Source organism: Notolabrus celidotus, chromosome 11 (assembly GCF_009762535.1).
Source record: "Notolabrus celidotus isolate fNotCel1 chromosome 11, fNotCel1.pri, whole genome shotgun sequence".
Classification (NCBI taxonomy): Eukaryota; Metazoa; Chordata; class Actinopteri; order Labriformes; family Labridae; genus Notolabrus; species Notolabrus celidotus.
This window is the reverse complement of record NC_048282.1, coordinates 17,779,290-17,798,320: the sequence shown is the minus strand read 5'-3', so window position 1 is coordinate 17,798,320 and position 19,031 is coordinate 17,779,290. Positions and strand designations below refer to the sequence as shown.

Sequence of the window (19,031 nt, the reverse complement as noted above, 5' to 3'; positions counted from 1 at the left end):
CAAATTTGAGGTGATTGATTAGCTTGAGAATGAATGAATTAACTAAGGTAAATGAATGTTATGTGAATGAATGCAATGTGAATCTTTGTTTCAAAAGGTTTTCCTCCATTTAATTGGTGCGTTTTTTGATGTTTAAGCAATTTAATGAAAAGTGAAACCCTGACTCCCAGAAAACAAAAACTCAGACAGAAAAAAATTAGATAGGCTTTATAATCACAAAATATAATTTAAGTGCTAGCTCTTACAATAAAGGTATATGTCTTTTTTTGACGAAGCCTCCATCGCACTGCAAATAATTGGTATCGGAATTGGAAAATGGCTGCTGCATTGTTGTGTTTTTATTCAAATGGATATGCGCAGTTTGTCTGAAAATGCCTTACTGTTGAAAACACGTCAAATGCATTTATTTTGTTCCAGACAGACATGGTCTAGACATATTGTAGACCAGGGTCCTGGTATTATCAGGTGGTATGAGTTCCGTTTCATTGAAGCAGAGTCTACCGAGTAGTGACGGTAATTAAACTACAGAATTGCTAAAACTTAAATTGTGATGATTTTCTTTAAAATTATGTTGCTTAAGTAGCTACAGTCTCAGTCTTAGTTGGGGGAAAAGTTGGACTGATTACCTAGGGCTCAAGTTGGGAGGGCGGCTCCTAATGGCCCTGAAAGTTTTCTAATACGTTTTTCTTTTCTTTTGTTATAACTGCAATAAGATAACTAAAATTGTCTAAATAAATAAACAAACATTCAGAAATTCCTTTCTGGAAAAAGGGGAGTCTCTGTTTACATTTGGACCGCAGCTGTCTGTCAGCAGCAGGCAGCTCCTGGGGTGGGGAGTGGACAGTGGCTGCGAAAAGACCATGAGCCATGATCAATCAATGTGGATGCGCGATTAATAAGTTAAAAATGCACATACAATGGGCTATTAGTGTGATTTAAACAGCTATCTATACATTAAAAACGCTTGTCATTGTCATATTTTCATAGCATCAAGTGTGGCTGAACTGATTGAAAGTAAACTGTTATTTTTTAAGAGTTTTATTTTACTTCACGTGGTTAAATTATACCTAATAATGCCCCATTGTTGTTATTTAAGTCACTTGGCTTCAAATAATCTTGTTTAAAGAGGTGGGCAGTCTAAAGGTCAATATTGTGCACTTACATTTGTAATTGTAAATAAAGAATATTGATATGTAGCTTAGATTTGAGTCAGTTAACCAGGATAGTTTTAAGCATATATTTTTGTTTAATGCAAATAAACTAGTATTATAGCAGCAATGTTATATTTGGCTGTGGTGATGGGGACCACTGAGAGATCTCTTCAGGGGGCCCAGAATTCCTGGCGACGCCCCTGCATCGGGTCATTTTCAACTCGGTTTGGTGAAATTGACTGGCCATCTGCATTACTGCCAGTGTTAGAATCCAGTCAGTCAATGTGTAGTATAATAGCCATTGTTGCACACTAAAACGTATTGGGTTTGGGACAGTTCAGTCGGCTTTTGAGTCAGGACTAAGGCACCACATGAATGAGTATGATACGATTCCACATCACCTTTGCCCTGCCCTTGCAGCTTCATTGTAGTATAAAATAATTTAGATAAAATGCTCAGGTGGGACATCATCACTTGGGAAGCTCCCCTTGAGCAAAACGAACAGTGCGCATGCGTGGAACATTCGCTCACTGGTGGTGTAGCTAACTGCTAGGCTACGGATCCAGCCAACATGGAGAGAAAAGGTAAATCTGAACTCCGACACTCTGCACATTTTAACACTAATGTTAGCCCTGATGTGTGTTGACACTGCAGTCAGTATTCCTCCTCAGTCACTCATGTTATGTGATGCCGAGCTGCATACATGTAGATGGTGGTTTAAATGGACGCGACTGTCACGCACTGTTGAGCTGCAGCGAGCTAGCTCTCTAGACATTAGCTTTAGCCTCAATGTGTCAGGATTATCCTGATAGCTACGTGCAGCTTTCCTGCTCTTTCCATTCAACATAGAACATTAAACACCGACTGTCTGTGTACTAACAGACTACCCAGCTAGTCGAGTATCTGAAATGTCTTAACTGTCGTTGTTTTAGTGCATACGGCTCCTCGTTAGGCTGGTAGCTTAGTGATGTTACTTAACGCTCGATGGCTTCCAATATCAAACTGAGTATCTGGCACAGAGACAGATAAACTGCTCTGGATACTTAGTCTCCTGATACTTTATAAGACATTACACACTACAATCTAACAGGGTTCTCTGATGTGTTGTTGCTTCAGACAGTGTCAACCTCTTTTTGTCTTGAGTGTCAGTTAGACATCAAACGGTAACCACCAGACAATGGCTAAATAATTGCTCCCTGGTTTCTTCTGACAGTTCTGGCACTCCAGGCGAGGAAGAAGAGGGGCAAGGCGAAGAGGACCAGAAAAAAGTGAGTTAAACCCCCCTTGCTAAACCTCATCTGTCTCTCCATGTTGTATGACACGCATGAATCATGTCAGTGGTATCAGTGAGAGGTGGCTGTTTGTTGCTGTGACACTGTCTGTACACGCTGAGAGACAAACAGAAGGTCCTTGACGTCATGCGTACATTTGTGCGTTTATTTTGATCTGTGCATGCTCCAAATATATACAGTGATAGGCTGATGAAGAGTTATCTATATCAAGATAGATATACATTTTTTTGCATTCAATTGAGCAAGGGCATTTGCATCAGTCATTTGAACTGCTATTTTGATGAGATGTAAGTTGAAAGCTAGGGATGCACCATATTGGATTTTTTATGCCGATGTCCGATATGCCGATATTTTACAACTAATTTAGCCGATTACCGATACATATACAGATATTTTTTTCCCGCACACCTAATTGCAGAGATCAGAAATTCTCCTGTATTGGAATCAGGGTACAGTATCATGGTGATACTCTTATCACATTTGTTATGTAATATTAATTCCTTTTGCAAAATAAGAAAAAACACTTAATACCATAGGCTGTGTAAAATATGAATGTAGTATCCGTGACGTCACCAATCTGTTCCTGAGCGCTGTTTTGAAGCCAATTGACGGCGGTAGCCATATTGGAAATGCGGAACTCAACCAGGCAGAGTGTGACGTAAAGGGGCGGAGTTTGAGCCTCCAAGCCAACAGCTATGTGTTCCCGTCCGGGAGTCAAGTCAGTCATGTCCTTATTTGGGCAAAAACTCGTAATCTAAATATCTTCTGAACTGTCGCGTTAGAAAAAAATTCATCCCCTGTACAGTGTGTGCCGATAGAGAAATTAGCTATGTAGAACCAAGCTGTTTTTTGAACCAGCCTATAAACACGTTTATTAATGCTGCAAAGATCGCTTTTTTTGAATTGGTGTCTATGTGGTTTCCGGTGTTTCTGCAGCCAACCTCAAGCGGATTCTTGATGTATTGCAGTTATAACACTTCATTTATAACACATGGGCTTCATAGTTTAAGACCGGAGGTTGCCGCTTGCTTAATACTTAAAACTGCCTATTTATTTACAACAATTGCTTTCAAACAAAATTCATACGAAAGATACATCCTACTTAAAACTTGGATGATGCTCTCCCTGAGACAATCATAACAATACCCATAACCAGGGCAAATTTGGCCAATTTAACATTTGACATTGTAAGTAAACCTAACCTTTGTTCACAGGGAAGATGTGACAAGTACAACTGTACAGCAGTTAAACCCAAATTAAATAAAATGGTTTACTCTTTGACAGTAAATGTGCCTAAATTAATTGCTGCTTAAATTCAAATTTAACTTAAAACATGAGCCCAACATGTGTGCAGCAGCACATTATTTTATCGGTTAATTATATCGGCTGATATCAGCGTGTTGGCCGATATCCGATAGTTCATTTTAAAGCCAATATCGGCCGATACCGATAATGTGCCGGAATATCGTGCATCCCTGTTGAAAGCCATCCGTATAGTATGTGCAGTATGCACCCAGCCTGTTATAAACTACCGAAGAGCTATGTCCTCTGATCAAAATAGTTTATAGCATTAATATAATTCTACACGAAGGGCTCAAAATAGACTACACAGGCGTTGATCTCTGATACTGATTGTTTAGGTTCACCCAACAATCTACTAATCATGCCATCGGTGGTATCCTCTGGAGTGTTACATAACAGCTTGTGCTATATTTAAAACTAGAGAATGAAGAAGCCCACATCAGCCCACCAGAGCATGGTGTTTCACAGAAAACAGCACTATTGCAGATACTCACCTCCTGACAGCGTTATCTTTATGGCATGTCTGCAAGGCGTAAGACTCATTTGATGCTGAGAAGCTAAATATAGCTTTTACCATCGCATGCCTCGGCCATCCTTGCATGCTGAGCACCAAATGTATGGAGGAGCAGAAGCATTGACAATGCTGAATGCTGAGGACACTGGGGATATAAATGCTGTCCTGAATCAGTTGTCAGGATGAATATCAGTTTAATGTCTGTCTGAAAGTAAACATGCATTAGAAATAGGGTATAAGACGGACAGTTGCTTTCACACAGCTTTAAAATAGGAACAGCAACCCAAAACTGAAGGAGCCATGTTTTATATTCCTGTCATGGAAAGATTTCTATTTGAGTAGTGTCTGGCTCTGCTTTTATTCTTTTGGATCATCCATGTCTGCTTTCTTTCTTTACTGTGACTGTTGTGGGTATTGAGAAAATATTTTTTTTTTCCCCAAACTGATCGCTACCTATCAGAAACGTGTTATCAATTACAATAACAGCTGTGGTGCATGGACAGCGAATTCATTTAGATTATAATCTGGCAACAAAAATCCTGTTAAAATCCTTAAGTGTGGCTGTTCAGTTGTAGGAGCACAAACATGCGGTAAAGCCTCTCTGCATGAAATAACGGTGTCAGGAATGAATAAGTAGGTTGCAGATTATGTGGAAACCAGTAGCCCATTTGTGAGACGCTACAAACCAGTTTTAGGAATTTATTCGAATGTGATCTCAGCTCTCTCTTGGCTCCCATAGCAGTGAGCAGCCTTAATCTCCTCTGGAGGAAGTAACATCAGGCCATTTGGCTTTCAAGTTAATATTAGCAACTAAACTGTTGGCATACACGGATTATAGGATGTAACTCACACAGACACCGTGCTTACATGCTTCCCATTTAATCATTACTACTTGATACAATAACTGAGTTTAGAGGTGTTCTGATCATTAAGGTCAGATCAGTTTTCAGACTACACATAGCTATCAAGAATGTCTGACTGAGATTAAAGTCTGATGTGTTTTAATTTCAATAAACCGGATTAATAAAACCTCACGTGAGGGATGATCACATTAAAGGTTCAAGACACATACCTGTTAAAAGCTGGTTTACTCCACTATGAAGGGCAATATGTTCTTGAAATGTAGAACTACCCTCAGCCATCCTGTTTGAAGTGATGCTCGATTTGATTATTATTGAACTGCATTTACAATAAAACACCAGGCAGTAACTCTAACTCTAACTCTAACTCTAACTCTAATAGAATTCCATATTTCCAGAATTCCATATTTCTATTTTTTGTATTATTTAACTTCTATTTTTATAATGTAAAAACTACCTCTGCAACTCACCACTGCACTTTATCATATTATTTTAGCCTGTACATATTAGTCAAGCCTATTTGTTGTTTCTTTGTATTTATAGCTAAGGTTATTGTTATTATATGTTTTATTTTATTTTTTATTGTAGGTCTTATTCTTATTCTTATTCTTATGCCTTGTACAAAGAGAGCACAGTTTACTAAAGTCAAATTCCTTGTGTGTTCAAGCATACTTGGCGAATAAAGCTGATTCTGATTCTGATTCTGATTCTAATTCTCTTTTTATTGAGATATCTTGTCATTACAACACGTTTCGATACATCTAAAAAAAATGACATTTTCTCTCTTTTGCAGTAACTATGTTTAAAAGAAAAGAAATACATTATATCAGATGACTTTTGTGTCTTTCAAATGACAACCAGTAATGATGACAACACAGTTGAAGTTATTTATGCAAAAGTGTCTCACAGGCCTCTTCCTGAAGAAGACTCATCAAGCCTAATCCCTGTCGTCTATTATAGAGCATCCTCCGACACTGAGCACTCACGTCCTGTTTTAGCAGTGCTATATATTTTCATAAGTCAGACATTGCACACTTCACCTAAAGTAGAACTGTGCTAAAATTAGTAAAACCATTCTTGTTTAGACCTGTTGAAAGCTGAGTAGCTGTGCATTAGAAAAACAGACGACAGCATAGATATCTTTTAAATATGCCCTTTATTTTGTTGTGTAATGAAGGCAGCAGGAATGTCAGTGTGGGTCTGTTAAAGCAAGAAGGTGTTTTTTTGTGTTAATTTGTTTTTATTTTACATGATTACAAAATAAATATAAATAGATGAATGAATAATTTACAAATAACTTCCAATAAACCCCCCAACCCATACCCTTGGTAGCAAACACATACATGTACACGTAGGAGTGATCATATGATAAATATGTTGACATGCCAAATTGCTATAGTGTGTATGTTATTGTTAAGATATATTTATAACTCAAAGTGCATCAGCTTGCATCTCTCACTTAGACTTTGGTAATATGAGAGCTTCTGTTTGTTTGTTCATAGCTTATTACAGAATTTGCAGGCAGGGATCACAAGATGTTGTGCCCGAGGTGTTCTGGTTTAAGGTGGTAGTATTTAAGAAATAAGTCCATGAGGAAAGAACCAGTGGATATTATGCCGTGGCAGAACCCACTGGTGATAATTAGTTTTGTTTTTATCAGTCTCCACAAAGAGAACAACAAATGAGTTAGCTCACCAGTAGTTTTGTGATCTCTATACTCGGACTCAATCTCTGGGTCGGTAATTGGATAGCAGATAAGGAAAAGTGCATGAAATGGAAGATAAAGTCTCGGCCCTAAAATCCCTAATTGCTTATCTGAATAGCTGAAAGCACTAAAAATTTAGTGTTGCTCCGAGAACCCTTATAGCATCACCCAACAATAGCTTATTTGTTAAAAAAAAAAGAATTTCATTGATTTGAATATCAAATGTTCACATCTGTCTGCAGATTTAAATAACATTCTGGAATATTTCCACATTTAGTTTCTCTGAAATTCCAAAGGTTAGATAGAGACGAAACACCCCACATTGTTTTCTTTCAGTGGCGAAACCAAGACACGTGTTCAAAGTAACACTAAAGCTCACAACATAACTTCCAGGTGACATCATTCAGGAGAACAGCCTGCCACAGACTTAAAAGTCTTGACGTCTCTCAAGTCTCACTGCTGTCTGTGAGACTCATGCCAACTGCTGCTCTCTTGTTTTGTCTTGACACTTGTTACCAGTAATACAATAAGCAGGAATTGGGAGTGGTTTAATTGATAGAGCAGACACCACAAAAGTTGTTCACCAACTCTGCAGAATAAATAGAAATGTGTTACAGTCGTTAAAGAGGTTAAAGATGCACAAAGCTCTTCTTTGTCAGAATGTTTTCAGTGCTTTTGTGCTGATTTGTGTTATGTGTTTGTTTGTTCATCAGGCAGCCAGGCAATGCCAGAGCTCGACAGCCAACCCAGCAGGAAGTCTCACCTCAGGAACCTGAAGAACCTGAAGAGATTCTGGGATCTGATGATGAGGAACAGGAGGACCCCAATGACTACTGCAAAGGTGAGTCCTGTTTCCATGCACATTGTATCTACAAGTTTTTGCTGATAACGACTTTGAAATATTGTATGATGTTGTTTGTTTACGTTGCATTGCCCTTTAACTGAAATAATCAAGAAAAGCGGTACGTTTCTGACTCTGTAAGTTGTTATTCCCTTGTCTTCATCAAATGTCTTCTCATATAGGTGGCTACCACCATGTAAAAGTAGGAGACCTTTACAATGGAAAATACCATGTGATCCGGAAACTTGGCTGGGGACACTTCTCCACGGTGTGGCTGGCCTGGGACATTCAGTACGAGACACATTTTTACTGCAATCTTATTGTACTGTTAAGTTTTTAAACCTGAAGTCAGATACAGATTCAGCAACAGCTGATGATACTGTGGTAGGACCCTGTGTGCTGCTTCCTGTTAGTAAAAGTAACTTGCTCCTTGGTTACAGGGTGAAGAGGTTTGTTGCAATGAAGGTGGTGAAGAGTGCCGAGCACTACACAGAGACAGCAGTGGATGAGATCAAACTACTCAGATCTGTGAGTAGCTGAAATTATTTAAATAGTAGACACACAAACAGTAGACTGTAAACAAATATTTTTAGTATATTGGGCGTATGTGTGTGAACTATTATATGCTAGTCTAAATCCTGTTGCTTTGATCACATTTTCCCCAAGGTACGAAACTCAGACCCCGATGATCCCAAACGGGAGATGGTGGTCCAGCTGCTAGACGACTTCAAGATCTCTGGGGTTAATGGAACACGTATCCTTCACAGCCAAAAAGGCTTCAAAATGTTTCCTGTTTATGATTAACTCGTTATTTTTCTGCTTGACCACTTCCTTTTGGACAGACCAAAGCTCTGTCCAAGAAAAATGCACTTAGTGAAAGAGAAAATCTCTCTCTCCTGTGGTGTAAAATTTAGCAGGAAAGCAAAATGCAAGTAACAAAGTAAACAACAGGTGATGGGTTATGGGTGTACTAAAAACCTCCACCTATCACAACACTTTGGCTGAGTCGGATCCTCTGAATGCCACAGGAATAGCTGTAGCTGTAACATGAGACTCCCTAACAACACTCTACTGTGTGCACTCCTGTGACCTGCCCTGCCTTCTTTTCAGTATAAATAATGCTGCTCCTCGTGTACGTGAGAGGTAGGCGGGCAGGTAGATGAATAGGCAGTTTCTGTTTGTTTCCTTCTCATGACTTTTCGTTTTTCATTGTACCTTTACTTCTATGGGATTGTTAATATCTTAACTGCCGTGATCTTCAGATGTCTGCATGGTGTTTGAAGTGTTGGGGCATCACTTATTAAAATGGATAATAAAGTCCAATTACCAGGGGCTGCCCCTGCCGTGTGTGAAGAGCATCGTGAGACAGGTAACATAAGATCAGCAGAGTCATACCTTAAGTGGAAGTTTACACACGCATTTAGCCTCCAGGTTGTGCATGGGGGAAACCAGGCAGTCTGATTATTGGACATGAATCCATAAGCAACCAAACAGTCCTCTTAAGTTTTTGCGTTTTATCATAACAGGCAAATAACTTATTTAGCAAATATTTCAGAAGACCAGGCTGTTTTCGAAACCGCTGACTATACTAGCAGTCCGTACTGATTTGGCCAAAAGTCAGTATGTAGTAAGTAGTATGTGAACAAGTGCAAAATCTGCAGTATGCCAAAACTCCTTGGATGTCTACTGATTTGGGAAATCTTCTCAGTATGCATTGAACCAGTCTGCCTCGCATACTGTTTCCCACAATGCACAGCACTCGTTCCGCTTTTTCTTTTTTCTTCTTTTTTTGACAGAGGGAACTCAGTTTTTAAGTGCTGTGAAAATTATTAAATTCCATATAAACCACTTCCTAACTTTTTAAATCCTTAGTGGATGCTAAAGAAACAGTTTCGCTATCAGCTTGGCTGTTGTTTACTTTCGCATTCCAAAACCAGAAATTCAGTGACGTCTGGCCCAGCGTACTGCAACACAGATCAAACAGAACAGTCATACTACAGACTGACTTCAAATGCAGTATACTGCCTACTACATTAGTAAGTAGTATGTAGCAGGCCGTTTCGAAAACAGCCCAGGGGAATATTAACCAAAAATTGCAACGTTTTTTTTTGCTTTTAGTTTGCTCTTCTCTAGGGCGGCACGATAAGATAATCTTAATGGGACGGTGTTGTACAGAGTATGTTAATGATAATATCAGACTGAAGACATTTAACATAAATACAGATGGATCAAACACCTCATCACCAAGCCAAATACAGCCAGTTAGTCTGCTTATTTTTTGCTTACATGTAAAGGATATGGCCACTTCAATGTACAATTTATGCTGCCAGGGAAGAAGCGGATATCTCCTTTAAAAGAAAAAAATGATGAAACAACAAGTAAAATTAAACCAGAGTTAACCAAAGATACAAAGCTGGACAAAAAAAATTGTATATGGCATATCGCGTCTGCAGAAACACTGAAGCTACTTAGTATAGTGATTTTACAGGTGTTAATTAAATGGTCTTTTTTGAAGAAGAAACCACTGTCAAAAATGTGCACCTGAAAAATCCTCAAAAAACTGTGAAAACTGTCGAAACACTAACCCAAGCACCAGACATTCCTCTGAAAACAAGCTGAGCTAATGTTAGCAGAAACAAGACTGTGTCTGCAGAAGGGTGGCATCTACTTTGCAGCATTATCAAATGTTGTTAAAAATATCAATCTAATCATTTCCGAAAAAAATAATGTAACTCACTTTTGCCAGCCTCACTTATGCTCTTATTTGTTATATTTATATAGTGTTTGTGACTATCGTCCAGAAAATCATTCTCCATTCTCTCATTTTGCAGGTACTTCAAGGTCTGGACTACCTGCATACAAAGTGTCAGATCATCCACACTGACATCAAGCCAGAGAATATTCTGATGAGTGTTGATGAGCCTTACGTCCGCAGGCTGGCAGCTGAAGCCACAGAGTGGCAGAAGGCTGGAGCTCCTCCCCCCTCAGGTTCAGCAAGTATGAGAGACTCACTCACACACAGACACTCCTTTATGTTTACATTCATGAGCACAATTTGATAACAGTTTGTACTCATCAAATGCTCTCTTTTCAGTCAGCACAGCGCCTGCTCCCAAACAGGTATGTCTTTCATCTTTTGTTTTTGCATAGGACATTCTCTGATTACACATTGAAAGCAGTCCCACAAATACTCAACTATCCCCATGAATTATTGTATCTCTTATTTGTTTAATCCACAGACTGTAAAAATGTCTAAGAACAAAAAGAAAAAGTTAAAAAAGAAGCAAAAGCGTCAGGCCGAGCTGCTGGAAAAGTGCATTATGGATTTGGAGGAGATGGAAAAGACCACAGAGGCTCGAGATGAGGAAGACGATGAAGATGAGGAGCCACAGTCACCAAAGGGGCGAGCCTGTGCCCCTCTCAGACAGGTGTCGCTTCAGGAGCTGGGAAATGAGGAAACGGAGGGTAAGAAGCCAACAGTACAGCACTTGTTTGATTATTGTTTAAAGTTCTATCATGAAAAAGACAAAAAAAATCCTGGTATGAGTCATTTGGAAGAGTCACCATTCATCTTTTCCAGATACTACAGAGAGCTGTATGACTGCAGATCTAATGAGGACGGGACCAGAAGCAGTGTCAGAGGTGAACTGTAATGGCCATGTGGAGGTAGACCTGAGGCAATCCCAATGGAGGGATGAAGACCAACACAATGGCAATGCAGAGCCAACAGAGGAACATACCAGTCAGGAGGAGCAACACAAAGAGTCCCCTGTCCACGCCATCTGCAATGGAGTGGATGCAGCAGATCTTGAGGAGCTGGACGTTGAAGACACTGAAGATAGGGGTGCCCACAGCAGTGAAGTCACGGAGAGATGCCTTAGTGCTGGGCTGGAGGAGGAAGAGCTAGAGCAAAGCATCTTACAGGAAGAGGGGGAGGACTGTCAATATACAACTGAGGATGGCCTGAGAGACAGTAAGTCAGACAAAAGAAGTACATCTGATATATAGAGGTGCTGGAGCTATTTTGTCTTTGGCTGGCCTGCATTTGGACATTTGATAAAAGCTTGTTCATGTAAACTTTAAAATATTCTTCATTTGTCTTTCCTCTGTTTGATATGTACCCCTTCTTAATCTCTCTCCATCTCTCTCTGCTCTAATGAAGGCAAACTAACAGCAGGGTCCCTGCTAGTTAACCCCCTTGAGCCACTCAATTCAGACAAGATCAAGGTCAAGATTGCTGACTTGGGAAATGCCTGCTGGGTGGTGAGTGGCACACTAATGACCTGAGGGATTTCCTGATTAGTGATGGAAATCTTACAGTGAGGGTCACGTCCAGTGTTATCTACCTACTAAAATAGAAGTGGATATTTTACATTTCTATATACGTTTCTCCCATCATGATAGCACCCAATCTCTAGAATTATTTTATTACAGACATTTTGGAATCGTATTTTACTAAGAATATCTCCTCTTTGTCCCTCCTTTCAGAACAAGCACTTTACAGAAGACATCCAGACGCGACAGTACCGCTCCTTAGAGGTGCTCATTGGCTACGGATACAGCACACCGGCTGATATATGGAGCACAGCCTGCATGGTGAGAGATTACACTGGTGGACATTATGTTTTACATTATCCCGCTCAAATGAAAAACTATAAAAGCTTTCATTCTTCCCACACAGTGAAGGTCCCCATCTTTGTTATTAACATTTCATGTTACATTAGGATGTCATTATGCAAGTTTTATGTGGTGTAGAACATCTTGAAAACCTGCAGGCTGCAGGAGGCAGATGTTATCCTGCCAAGGGATCATTTCCATCATTCTGCTTGAATTGATCTCCCATAAAAACACAATTTTGAGACCACAATTTACACATTGTACTTAACCTTTAGGTTGTGACTACTTATACCAAGAAATCATCTCACAATAAGACCAAATAGCAATGTGGGATTTTTATTGCATATGAAAGTATAGAAAAGTACATTTCAGTGTGCTAAAGAAATAGAAAAGTGCAACTAATTCTTGAGTATAATTTTGTTAATTATTCTACTGTGTGAAGTGTTTTGTATCAAATAGTTTTTGAGTGACTATTCAACAATCATACATCTAAATCAAGCGGCAACCTCCGGTCTTAAAATATGAAGCCCATGCGGAAGTGTTGTAAACTGCAGTTCATGGAGAATCCCTTGAGGCTGGCTGCAGATATACCGGAAACCACATAGACACCAATTCAAAAAAGACGATCTTTGCAGCATTAATAAACATGTTTACAGCCTGGTTCAAAAAACGGCTTGGCTCTACGTAGCTAATTTCTCTATCGGCACACACTGTACTGGGGGTGAATTGTTTTCTAACGCGATGGTTCAGAAGATATTAAGATTCCGAGTTTTTGCCCAAATAAGGACATGACTGACTTGATTCCCGGTGGGGAACACCTAGCTGACGGCTAGGAGGCTCAAGCTCTTCCCCTTTTTGTCACACTCTTTTGGTTGAGTTCCGCATTTCCAATATGGCTGCCGCCGTCGATTTGCTTCTAAACAGCGTTCAGGAACAGATGGGTGACGTCACGGATACTACGCCCATATTTTATACAGTCTATGATCTAAATGTATTACTCTTATGTAAATGACACAATGTTCATATTTTCTACCCTTGTCATGGTCTGTGTACGCTGATAAACATTTTGGAGGTATTCTGTATTTGAAGGTACTCAAACAGAAAGGAATGATGTCATTAACAACACCAATTGAATCTCTGGGACTCTCGTTTTCGTTGCAGAGTTGCAAGGGTTAAAGTCCTCAGTAGTGATATGAGAGAGTATCCAGTGAGAGAAATGTTTCCCTTTGATTCACTGTCTTTTCCTGTGTTTACGATAATTTTGTTGTCTCCGCAGGCCTTTGAGCTCGCCACAGGGGACTACTTGTTTGAACCACATTCTGGAGAAGATTATTCCAGGGATGAAGGTATTGCTGGGACTTCCTCAATCCTGTCTTTTCTCTCTTTTATCCTTGTTACAACTGCACAGCATTAATCCAACAGTGCTATATATAGAAGCCTTATTGAAATGTATGCTTTAGTAATAAAAAGCATTCAGTAGTGGTAGCTTTTAAAAGTCATTGCTGCTGTGAAAAGCTCCATGGTGATTTTCATTTGTTACTTTAGCTCTCATCTGTTTTATTGCCAGTATGAATAATTTAAAATGTCAAACACCAATAGAGTTTCACAGTAAGCATGGCAAGTTATGACCTGCACTTCAGATGATTGTGAAATTTGAATAATAATAAGTTGCACTGCGCTTTCATTAATGTTTCACAGTGTTAACACTTAAATGAAGTACTCCATTACAGTGATTGGAATGTTGTCAAGTTCAGAAATATGCAGTATGAATCTTGTGATGATGAGTACCAACATTCCTGTGTTTATTTCCTCTCTAACACCTCACAACCAAATGTTGTGCTCACTGGAGACGGGGCATATCTTTCATTTCTTCACTCATCTTCACTCCATCTCCTCCTCATTCACACTCCATTTTTCCCTGTCCTCCTTCTTATCCTTTTAAAAAATGTTTATATTGGCTTGCTGCTAAGCATGAGGTTTCTGTACTGACTTGATTCTGATGCAGCATGTCAGGTATGTGCTGAGATCTAACTCTCAGTTTATAGGCACATACCCTGCAGCTGTGAATCTGCTTTGCACCTCTATTGCATGAACTCACAAAGCTATTTGTACAGTTTTCTCTTGATGTATGACTCTCCTTGTATTCCCTAATCACTCATTCTCTATGTGCTCTTTAAGTTTTAGTGCATATGGCTTTGTCAGCTGTGCTTTTGCTCGTATTTTTTTATCTAATCATGTCTTTATGATTTGGTTTCAATGTGGAAATGAATGGCCAAAATGCTTTAAATGTCTATCATAATAGCCTTTTATGTGTTAATCATAGTATAGCCATCCCATACATGTGCATCCTGTAATTTTGGCTGTCTTCATCCATTGTTCCTAATACATTGTTCGGATGATATTTGCCATCTCTCTCCTGTCCCCTTATCATCCTCCTCCTCCTCCCCTTCTCTGGTCCCTCCTGTCTCTCTCCCTTCGTCTCTCCTCTGATGTGCCTCATTTCCAGACCATCTTGCTCTCATGATTGAGTTGCTTGGTAAAATCCCTCGTCACTATGCTCTGAGTGGGAAATACTCACAGGAATACTTCAACAAGAGAGGTATGCTAGCCCTCTCTCTGTGGCCTGCTCAAGGAGCTGTGGATGGGAGGTGAAATGAGGGAATGGTCCTGTCAGCACACTTTGAGCTACCCAAGTTGTTGGTGTGTACATGCTAGTGGCCAAAATATTCAATACAGGCCAATAAACATCTATTACTTTAAACAGTGTCATCAGACATTGATTCAAGTGTCAGAAGTTCTGCCAAAAAATGCCTGGCTGTGGAACATTTAGCTCCTTCTTAGTTGTTGCCAGAGAACTTGGCTGCACACTTGATTTTTTAATGATCCCTGTAGTGGAAATTTACATAAATTGTAAGGTCAGATTTATGAAAATGCATTAAAGTTAATGTGATACAAAAAGATTCACAGCAGAAATGAACATACTCTATCCATCTTGTTTTGTGGTTTTACTTAATTCTCTCATCCATCAGAAGCGTTGCATTAAAGAGTCAAACTTTAGGATACTAAAGGTACCACTGTACCTGGAACTGTTTCACGAGCAGCTCTTCAGGGCACAAGCCTGTCTATGATTTCTAGTCCCCATAACTTGAATTCTATTCTGTCATTCACTGATGCATAGTCCTGATTAAGTGATCCATTGTAAAAAAGTAGCATCAAGGGCTTCGACAGCTAGTCACAGCAAGCATATAAACATAAACACTTTTGATTTCAGTGTATACTAAAAAAAACATTATTTACAAGCAGTGTAAGACAATTTCATTTCTATGGTTGTAGATTTTGAAATGTACAATGCAAATCCAGAACAGTTGGTATGCTGTGTGAAATGTTGAAGAAACAGATTTTCATGGTTTGCAAAACAATTGAGATAGTGAAAAGACAACATATCAAATGTTAGAACTGGAACATTTTATTGTTGCGTGAAAAACATTTGTTTTAAATTTGATGGCAACAACATGTTTTTAAAAAGTTGGGACAAGGACAACAAACTACTAAAATGTAGTGTTTAAAAAAAGAAAACCAAAAAGAAAAAAAAACACATATTGGAAAATGACCCAGGTTAATAAGGCATAGGTTAGTATGACTGTTTTAAAAAGACCACTCCAGAGAAGCTTACTCTCTCTGAGGTAAAGAAGGCAAGAGGTTTGCCACTGTGCGAGAAACTGCATTAGCAAATAGTTAAACAATTTTAGAATTATGTTCCTCAGCATAAAATTGCAAAAGAAGTTGCAGATCATCTGTAGTACATGTATCATTCAAAGATTCTGGGAATCTGGAGAAATCTTTGTACAAAATGGACAAGGCTGAAAACCAATATTGGATAGCAGTGATAGATGGCCTGGCCCTCAGGCACTCTACATTAGAAATCACAGCATGGGCTTAAAACCACTTCCAAAAACCACTGTCTGTGAACACAGTTCATTGCTGCATCAACAAACGTAGGTTAAAACTGTACCATGCAAAGTTGAAACAATATATATAAACAGTATCCCAAAATGCTGGGGACTTCTTTGGGCTCAAGGCCATTTAAGATAGACTGACGGGAACTCGGGAAGTGGAAAACTGTCCTGTGGTCTGATGAAACAGTTTGAATTCTTTGATGAAATCATGGATGCAGCATCCTCTGCTCTAAAGAGGAGAGGGACCACCTGGCTTTTAGGAGCAAACACTTCAAAAGCCAGTATCCGTGATAGTACGTGTGTGCATAATTGTCCATGACATGCTTAGCTTATGCATCATGAATGCTGAATGATGGATACAGATTTCAAAACCGTCAAATTCAGTTTTTAATCAACATTTTACACAGCTTCATTTTGTAGATTGAGGTTGTAATAAAACTATCCAACTCTGTTAGGAATTTAGTGAGCATCTTCGCTAGTATTAAATTAGTAAGAAAACTGAAGCAAATGGCTCTTTACTTGGAGAGAACGGTAAAGCTTGTTTAATGTCTCATTGCAGTGTTTCATAATCTGATTTCTAACTATAGATCTGTGCACATCAACTTCTGCAACAATATGGCCGATTTGAGTGTGTGTGCTGTCATCAAGACCGCTCTCTTTTCAACCCTCCACCCACATACCTAGAGTGAGCCTGTAACAGGGACACTGTCTGACAAATCTGTTTGTCTGTCTTTTCCTCTCTTGCAAACTCTTGGTCCTGTAGACCATATAGCGCTGATCATTGAGCTGCTTGGGAGTATCCCACGCAAACTCATAATGACCGGCAAATATTCCAAGGATTTTTTCACCAAGAAAGGTAAAAATAAGTGTCTGTGTCTGGATGGATAATTTTTATTAATATCATATCCTTTTACTAGAATAAAGTTATAACTTTTTTTCAGAATTAAAATGATTTCTTTCACTTTATTCTCTTAAGCACTAAGTCAGTGCAAAACCCTCTAGCAATTTCAATAATAGATTGATTAATGTCACATTCTTACATTAGATGTTGCAGGGTTCTGGTTCAGTGTTTTCTAACTATGGCTGTCTGCAGGTGAATTGAAACACATCACCAAGCTGAAGCCATGGGGCCTGCTGGAGGTGCTGGTCGACAAGTACGAGTGGCCCCGTGAAGAAGCAGAGTGCTTCACAGACTTCCTGATTCCCATGCTGGAGCTGGTCCCAGAAAAGAGAGCCACGGCTGCTGAGTGCTTACGCCATCCTTGGCTCGCCCTCTAGTGGAGACTTCCAGCCTCTGCACCTCCCTTTCCTCTCTCTCTCTCTCTCTCCAGAGACTGCAACAGATCACTTTCCAGTTTGGGCATATCAGATGAATATTTATTTCTCTTTTCGTTCGTTGTTTTGGATTTCTTACGTTCTTTGTTATTGAACTAATGCTTCTGTGTACGTTTGTATTTGTTGGTTCTTCTCTTGGTGTGACGACGTCGGGAATCCAGTGGATTATATTACTTTGTGCTCATGTTGGCTCCAACTGCTGTGCTCCGTTCACCCACCCAACTAAACAAACCTGTTATTGTACTGCTAGTGACTCATCCTTGTTTGTTACACTCCTGCACTAAAACACAAACAAATCAAGGATATGTAGCCTTTATCTGTCATCTTTGTCCCCTTTAAGAGGACCTGCTTCCACTTCTTTTCTCGTACATTTTCATTAGTGCTGTGTTGTTTTTTTAAATGGATTATTTTATCTTATAAACACATGTAAGGTATATATTTTGTATTTGTAAAGTAGGCGTAGGAAGTTGCACACTGGGCTGACATTTACACTGACTGTGGTGATAGCATTTCTGAGGATAGACACTCTAGTTTACCTGAAACATCCACTGTCTGATGAAGTAGGTCATTATTTAGACATAACAAACCTGATGTTGGTGTAGGTTAGTTAGTTATAATATATGAGATCTTTCTTTCTCATGGGAGGCTGGTATTCTCATACACCGATCACAATTCAGGAATATAGTGTTTTCAAAGGTTTCAACAAGACAACATGTTAGGAAGCCCAATCGAAAGGAAAGAAGAGGAAATAAACTGTATATATCTGTACCAAAGAGTTTGCCTTTATGTATATTACAGTTATGTACAGTTTTTAACAAATCTTATATCTTAGCTAAAATTATTTAGCTGGGTAGCTGTGTTTTAATAAAGCGTATGGAAGATGTGTTCGAGCTCAGTTGTACGTATGGCCAACTGTCCAATAATGTCACTGTTTTTAGAAATGGTGAGATCTGGTGTTACGTCATGGTGTCCAAAATTGATCATATCAAAGTAAACTATCTGTTCAAGTCAACGAAAAAACAAAATTTACATCAGTTTCAGATTCAAGATCTTAGATTTTGTGTGAGCTGTCGATTAAAAAAAAAAAAACTGTACTACACACCATACAATAAAACAGATGTTCATACAACAAAAAGACCGTGTGGAGCTTGTTTTTCCCACTTTATTCTGTGTTTGAAACAAAGCACAAGAAGCTGTGAAGAATGCCTGGTTTTTGAGAAGTTTCAGAAGGGATTGCTGAATCGAAGGTAACCAATATCACAACTATGGAAACACCTGAATCACAGAAGGACTGATCTCAATTCCATCAAAACTTCTCTTGCTGCTTTTTGTCACCATTAAAGTAGATCTGCATCACACTGCGGTCCTCAGGTGTTCATCAGGAGTTTTCTGCAGAAGAGGATTCACTCATTGATATTTAATGGATTCCAGACACTCTAGGTTTGTTGGCGACTAACC

General features: G+C 39.2%; 1 protein-coding gene across 3 annotated transcripts; it reads left to right on the top strand.

Moving 5' to 3' along the window:
* Positions 1-1,605: 1,605 nt before the first annotated feature.
* Positions 1,606-18,687, top strand: srpk1a (SRSF protein kinase 1a). Of its 3 annotated transcripts, XM_034695671.1 has the most exons (17): positions 1,606-1,735; positions 2,365-2,419; positions 7,538-7,665; positions 7,848-7,956; positions 8,106-8,193; positions 8,332-8,419; positions 8,928-9,034; positions 10,497-10,662; positions 10,760-10,785; positions 10,905-11,130; positions 11,246-11,638; positions 11,828-11,928; positions 12,154-12,261; positions 13,559-13,628; positions 14,789-14,881; positions 17,002-17,094; positions 17,332-18,687. In XM_034695671.1, exons 1-17 carry the CDS (start codon positions 1,723-1,725, stop codon positions 17,514-17,516), a joined length of 2,049 nt encoding a protein of 682 aa, XP_034551562.1. In that variant the 5' UTR covers positions 1,606-1,722; the 3' UTR covers positions 17,517-18,687. The 3 variants fall into 3 exon arrangements, with proteins under 3 accessions (XP_034551562.1, XP_034551563.1, XP_034551564.1); XM_034695672.1 differs by lacking the exon at positions 14,789-14,881; XM_034695673.1 differs by lacking the exon at positions 17,002-17,094.
* Positions 18,688-19,031: the final 344 nt, after the last annotated feature.